General features: G+C 36.4%; 1 protein-coding gene across 2 annotated transcripts in view; it reads left to right on the forward strand.

The window, feature by feature from the left end:
• Nucleotides 1-4,294, forward strand: part of LOC124777386 (hemolymph lipopolysaccharide-binding protein-like) — a 72,445-nt gene extending 68,151 nt beyond the window's left edge. For both annotated transcript variants that reach the window (XM_047252776.1, XM_047252777.1), the window contains one exon: nt 4,078-4,294. In XM_047252776.1, the coding sequence (XP_047108732.1) occupies nt 4,078-4,235 (158 nt within the window). In that variant the 3' untranslated portion in view covers nt 4,236-4,294. The remainder of the gene's footprint in view (nt 1-4,077) is intronic.
• The last annotated feature ends 3,679 nt before the right edge of the window (nt 4,295-7,973 follow it).

A 7,973-nucleotide genomic window follows, 5' to 3' on the forward strand; every position in this document is an offset into this window, starting at 1 on the left:
AAGTTACAATCAGAATGTCATGCTATTAACTGCTAATTAGGTACTATATCAATATGCAAATGGAACTCCAAGATTCCAACTGCTAAAAGTATCTACTGCATCAACAGGAAAGTGTTGCATAATGAAATTGAACTTGCATTTCCTACTTCCTTTTTCACCCATCTTTCCCTCTTTTCTTGTTTTGTTTCTCCTTTACTAAAGCAATATCTTATTTGAAACCATGTTGGACAGAAATAAGTAATACTGATTTCTTCATTTCAAATGATTTAATCTTTCATTATTGGTTTGGTTACTTATTGTTTTTGGATACCATGAGTGAAAATGTGTCCGCACCATACCTAGAATTTATGTCAACATAGGTCTTCTTTTTTAATGTGTCCCATATCTTTAGAGGAGACAGTAATGATCAAAATAACAAAAAAGTCCTTGAAATAAATACTCATTGAATTATGGGCTACTCTGTCTTTTGATAGCCAATAGTCTGTTGACAGTACAAGATGTGCTCATTGTACTTATCACTCATTATTATTTCTCAAACCTCCATCTCAAACAATCATGAGCTCATGTGAACGCACCTATCTGCCCTCATATGTAGTCAAGTGCTTCGGATGCATGACCCTGTATTTGTGCACATCATAGATGGAGGCAGAATGTACCAATCCCTTTAAATATCCCTATAACTAGACGCATAAGGGATTATGGTCAGATAAATAAGTAGACTGCCCTATTTGACTTCTTCAACAAAAGCATTGCTCTTTAAGGGTTTGTGTTAGGCATAGAGAAGGGGGTGGTGCTTCATTGAGCTCAGTGAAGAGTAAGAGACACAACCGTAACTTTTTCACAGGGTAACCTTCCCCAATAGCACAGGTGACATAAATAGCACCTGATCATTTGTGCAGTAAAGTGTAGAGATTTAAGAGTCATCAACCACATTTCTGCCCACACACTGCTGCTAAAGGGAATCTGATGCCCAGCTTCCATGATTGCTTAAAGATCTGTATCTCTCTATACTTTTTTATTGTCATAATTTATTATCTTGTTGCATACAAATCCCACTTATTACCCACCACAGAATCACTAATCACGGTCTTATGTAAGCACAACGTCAAGACAATGGATACCAAATGCTGAGGTAGGAGGCAGATGTGAGCAGTGCATCTGACATCATCACAGTCAGAGAACCAAGTACAGAGTCAAGCATAGTTAGTAAACAATGAGTATCAATAGAAAACAGCCTTCACCACTCTGGAACAACCAACCATTTATGACACAAGTAAAGTGGACCATTTCTCAACAAGTATTTGTCTTTGACAGATGTTTTTGTAGTTTTGACTAGTACTTTCTCCTGTAATAATATGGGGCACATTAAATAAACATCCTGTATATCTGGATACTTTTATGTTGTATGTTCTGCATGTAATGGTACAATTAGTGCCAGAGGGTACATTTTATTATGCCAGGAATAGAGATTTATTTTCATTCCAGTCATGCATGGGGAAGGACTGAATGACTTTCCACATGCAGTCCATCACTAATTTAGTAGATCTTCATTTACTGTATAGCAGTGTTACTTAAAGAGTCTTGAGTCATGTTTAGAGTTCTAAATGAAAATAGTTCCTTGAAATATTCAGAATACACTGATCTGACAAAAGCCATGGCATGGTGATATGCAAATATACAAATGGTCATAGTACTGTGAACATTAAAGTATAAAATGACAATGCACTGGCAAAGATGACATTTGTTCTCACATGATTCAGGTGAAAAGGTTTCTGAGATGATTATGGCTGCCCGGTGGGAATTAACAGACTCTGTACGTGGAATGGTAGTTCGAGCTAGACACATGGGACATTTAATTTTGGAAATTGTTATGTAATTCAATATTCTGAGATCCACAGTGTCAAGGGTGTGCTGAGGATACCAAATTTCAGGCTTTACCTCTCACCGTGGATGATCAGTGGCCAATGGCCTCCACTTAATGACGGAGAGCAGCAGTGTTTGCATAAAGCTGTCAGTGCTAAAAGACAAGCAACAATCAATGTGTGATGTATGACAAATGTATCAGTTAGGGCAGTGTGGTGAAATTTGGCCTTAATGAGCTATGCCAACAACACAATAATATGAGCATCTTTGCTAACAGCATGACATTGCCTGCAGCACCTCTCCTGGGCTCATGACCATATCAGTTGGACCTAAATAACTGGAAAACTGTAGCCTGATCAGATGAGTCCTGATTTCAGTTGGTAAGAACTGATGGCATGGTTCAAGTCTGAAGCAGACCACATGAAGCAATGGACCCATGTTGTCAACAAGGCACTGTGCAAGCTAGTGGTGGCTCCATAATGGTGTGTGCTGTGCTTACATGGAATGCACTGGGTTCTCATTTGTGTTCAGTAACTTCGTGCATTTGTAGATATCCTTGGACTTCATGTTCCCAAACAATGATAGAATTTTTATAGATGACAATGCTCCATTTCACTGGGCCAAAATTGTTTGTGATGAGTTTGAAGAACATTCTGGACAATTTGAGAGAATATTTTGGCCACCCACATTGCCATACATGAATCCCATCTAATAATTATCGGACACAAGTGAAAGGTCAGTTCATGCTCAAAATCTTGCACCTGCAACACTTTCGCAATTATGGGCTGTTATAGAGGCAATATGGCTCAATATTTCTGCAGGGGACTTTCAATGACTTTTTGAGTCCATGCCATGTCAAGTTGCTGCACTATATTGGGCAAAAGGAGGTCTGGCATCATATTAGGAGACAGAACATGACTTTTGTCACCTCTATGTAACTTTCTATTATAGAAGTTGCATGCATTTCCTGAAATTCCTTTGAAACTCACATATGAATAAAAGAAAATATGAACATTTTTTCATACGTCATATGGGCCAAAAACACTACTGACCCACTAACACAACAGCTGTAGTCAGAAATGCTTCTTTCTCAAGACAACATGTCTCACTATTACAAGTGATTTACATCCAAACAGTTCATGGTGACAGCTCAAAATTTGTCATGCACATTTTGCAGATTCACAGTATCCATGTATTCTGAGCTCAAACATAATGAGGTATCTCAAACAGAGTGACTCAATCATGCAAACTAGCTATAATTCCAAAACCTTCACTCACAGAAAACACAACTTGCGCATTTCTCAGATGACATTCTGAAATCAATGAAGCAAGGCAGTCAGATGCATGCAGTATTTTGTGACTTCCAAACAACATTTGTCCAATTACCACACTCACATTTATTAACAAAACTATGCTCATATGAGGTATCAGATGACATTTGTAACTAGATTAAGAATTTCTTGGTAGGGAGGACACAGTATGTTATCTCGCATGGAGAGTCATTGACAGAAATAGAAGTAACTTCAGGCATGCTCCAGGGAAGTACATTGAAACCCTTGCCATTCATTTGGTATATTAATTATGTTGTACACAATATTAATAGCAACCTCAGACTTGTAACATTTCATTGTTTCTTCATTTGTTTTTGCATTTCCAGCTAAATTTTTTACCCTTTGAAAAATAAACTTTTCACAGGTATCTGTAAATTTTTATTCCAATTTATGTTCCAAACTTAGAATTACTTTTTGGTTCATTTTATGGAAGTAATGATCAGCTCTATTTGTAATACTGATTGTATTATTTTCAGATTTTTATTATGTGTTACAAAAACTGATCATAGACAACCAAATTAACTTCCAATACAGGCAGTGAACTTACCATTTTGGATTGCAGCTCTACAAAATTTGATATATTTAAAAAAAATTATCTTCCCAAATTTTAAGGGACATGAACGTAGGATTGATGTGCTCAATGATGAACTTATCTGAATATTGAACACCACTAAAAGTAAACACACAGTAACTATATTAGCCGAGTTCTAACACCTTGTTTAACATGATCTGCACAGTGCCATATCAGTTGTTTTCATGTTTCATTTTATTATTCAGAATATTTTGCTGTATGACATACTCATGTTACTGAAACATTAATCAAAGGAAAGTACTGAGTGTTGGTGATGTTCATTATTTTATATAAAAAAAATTTCTCTTGTAGATGAACCACTTCATACAACAGGCTACACAAAATGGGCTGGTGGACAGCCTGACAATTACCAGAATAATGAAGACTGTGGAAGTATTGACCATGAAGGTAGATTAAATGATTATCCATGTGGTGCCAAGGCTCCATTTATCTGTGAATGTGAATTGTAATGAATGGTAACAAATCTGTACCAATATGTGCATATAATAAAGAAAATTGTTGCAAATTACGATGATTCCTGTGTATTGTGAAAGACTTCCAAAAGAGTTTTTTATGCAGGTGTATACATCTCTGTTATCTAAATGAAAGTTGGTAAAGAAGGATTTCCTTTTTGTGAAACTAAATGTCTGTTATTTAATGTTATTTGAAAATACAGTGGTGCATAATCTAAAAATATATATATACTTACTCTGATTCTCATTCATTCATTCACTCACTGTTTCATCATTTTCCACTGATCCTACTGTGCAGAAGAACATTTAGAATGTATCAACATTTACACTAACAAAAACTACAGGGTGATTATAATTAAAGTTAAACTTTCAAAACGCTATAGAAATAACACCACTGGTCAGAATGACGTCCAATTACAACGGAATATTATCAGAGAAGGGGGAAAACGTATGGTAGAAGAAAACAAATAGTATGAAAATTGATCAATATATGGCACTGTATGTGTCAGAATATGTTAATGATAACACCTGTCATGCGTACGACCCATTGAAGTTGGAATAAACATGTTGGCTACACGGCTTTCCTTCTTTTTGCATCTGCGACATTCGCCATGACTGTCTCAGTGCATGATCACACTCTGCTTGTAAAGCTGTATTACAAGAATGATGACTGTGCACACACATTGCTCTGCAGAAGTTCTGGACACTGAAGAGTTTGAAAAAGGCCTTGGTCCAATGACTGCCATGGGTCTGGAGAAAAAGATTCGGATATTCGAAAAGATGGGTTCTTTTGGTGTGCAACCTGGTAGTGGGAGGAAATGAAATGATTCAACATCAGTGGAAGCAGTGGGCACAGCAGTGCAGAAGGAGATGAGCGGTGGTGTGCAAACATAGTGCACAAAGAATTCCATGAACATTGGACATACCTGTGAGCACAGTTCATAAAATCCTATGAAACATCCTTCTTTGCTATCCATTCAAAATTACCTATGTGCACAAGTTGCTTCCTGTTGACCTTCCGGCAACAGAGACCTTTGCTTCAGAATTTCTTGCTCACATGGAAGTGGAAAATGATTGGCTGTGGAAGATTTTCTGGACATATGAAACCCACTTCCATCTGACAGGATATGTCAATACACAGAATTGTTGAATATGAGTATCGGAAAACCCACACGCAAATCAACCAGTACCACTTCATCCTGAAAATGTCACTGTGTGGTGAGGGTTTATGGCATCATTTATCATAAGGCCATATTTTTTTCGAAGAGACAGGTGCTTCCGGTCCTGTTACCTGTACCACCATGGTAAGCGCTATGAGTGGCTTTTGCACAACCACATCTTTCCAGGTCTCCAACAGCGTGGATGTGTGGATGGGGTAATTTTTATGCAAGATGGTGCACCTCCACACATTGCAAATCCAGTTAAGCAGCTGCTGAAGTGTCATTTCAGAAATGGTAGAATTATCAGCCACCATTTCCCTACAGCCTGGCCATCCCAATCTCCTGATCTTAATCCATGTGACTTCTGGCTGTGGGACTGTTTGCAAACTTAGCTACATTGAAGTCACAAATTGTGTAACACATTTTGAATGTCACCCCGGAAACTCTTCAGTCAGTCATGGAATATGCTGCTTCTCGATTTCAACTTGTTGCAGTAAATGGTGGACAGCATATTGCACATGTTTACTGCCAGTCACACAGAAATTAATAATCCAATTTGATTTGGATTGATGCTTTTTCTGCGGTTTTTGGCCTCAAGAAAATCAAAAGCCAATGTGATTGATGATTTTTATGTGATTTTTGGCCTCACAACAATTAACAACCATTGTGATTGATGGTTTTTATGCAGTTTTCAGCCTCAAGACAATTAAAAATGGATTTTTCCAATCTGATGTGATATGACCTTGTTGTGCTGGATGGGCTTTCATAACTAATAGTATCACACCTGTACACCCATGCACACTGAGTAGTACAGTTTTTTTATGTAAGATGTACACTTAGGCATTGTTGTATGATTCATGTGTCATTTGTAGTCGACCACTATTAAAATATGATGCTTACAGCGCCATCTATTGCTAAATTTTGTAACTATTTATTTTTCTTCTGCCTTACGTTTTTCCCCATCTCCGATGATATTCCATTGCAATTTGTTGTTATTCTGACCAGTGGTGTTATTTTACAGCAGTTTGAAAGTTTAAATTTAATTATAATCACACTATATATTGTTATGACCTACACACTGTTGGTGTTACATGGTGTAGAATGTAATAACACACTTTTATAGTAAAAATTAACATTTATTTCAGCACTGAACAGAGCAAATACAGAAGTGGATGTCGAACATGGTGCGAACGAACAAAGACAGAATGAAAAGCCAAAGAGAATAAGCAAAGAAGTGTCACTTTGCGACAGAGACACCGCAGAGCCTCCTCCCCCATCCCCCTACCCCCCACCCCCCACCTTCCCAGCAGTTTCTGTTCGGGCGAGGTCAGTTGCTGTTTTTGATTGATTGATTTCTTTATTAATCCATGTAACAATTTACATTGTGTGGATTTCGTCAGCAAAATCATATACAATACAATATACCTACAATTATACACATAAAATTTGTATTTACACATATTTTTGAGGTATCTTAAATTAGTTTTATATCCTTGTGTAATTTGTAATTTTCTTATAGTACTGTACAATTTTTGATTTCCTCATGTATTACAATGCAGGCTACTTTAATTACACTACATGTTTTAATTCAGATAGTCCATTACTGCGTAATAACTTTTATTTAATAAAAAAAATTTTAGTTTTGTTTTGAACTGTCCGATTGTGTCAATATCTTTTATTTTTTGGGGTAATTTATTATATAATTTAACAGCATTGTACAACAGGCTCTGCTGAGTTTTAACTTTATTTTTCCTCTCTACATGCAGATTGTATTGGTTTCTAGTTTCATAGCTGTGTACTAAAGAATTTTTCATATAGCAGTCAATATTTTTTTTTTACATACATAACACTTAGAAAAATGTATTCACAGGGGACAGTTAGGATTTCCAGCTTTTGCAAATGTTCAAGGCAGTGAGCCCTACTGCCACTCTTGGTTATTATACGAATTGCTCTTTTCTGTAATTTGAAAACTATTTGAATATTTTTACTGTTGACTCCCCAAAATATTATTCCATAGGTGATAACAGAGTGGATATAAGAAAAATATACAGATCTGACACATGTAGTATCACAAACTGCAGTCAGAATTCTCAGAGCATAGCATGCTGTAGCGATTCTGTTACTAAGTATTTTAATATGTTCTTCCCACTTTAACTGACTGTCAACATGCATACCAGGAAATTTTGTGTAGTCTACACATTCTATAGTTTCATTGTTTAACTTAAAGTTGTTATAGTGTGGTTTTTTGCAGACATAGAAGTTAACAGCATTTGTTTTTTTAAGATTTAGTGTTAGTTTATTATTGGATGCCCACTCATGTACACTGTTTAGTGTTTGTTTGGCTTTTTCTTTTAGTGCATTTGGTGATTTGTCACTGATTAGAACATTTGAGTCATCTGCAAACAATATTGTTTGTCCATGCTTGATGCTCTGTGGGAAGTCGTTTATGTAAATGAGGAATAGTACTGGGCCAAGGACACTACCCTGTGGGACACCTATATTTACATAATTTGGGTCTGAAGTATACTTTACAATATAGTTTGAGCAACTTGAAATATGTGAGATTTCAGTTATC

Source organism: Schistocerca piceifrons, chromosome 2, assembly GCF_021461385.2.
Source record: "Schistocerca piceifrons isolate TAMUIC-IGC-003096 chromosome 2, iqSchPice1.1, whole genome shotgun sequence".
Lineage (NCBI taxonomy): Eukaryota > Metazoa > Arthropoda > Insecta > Orthoptera > Acrididae > Schistocerca > Schistocerca piceifrons.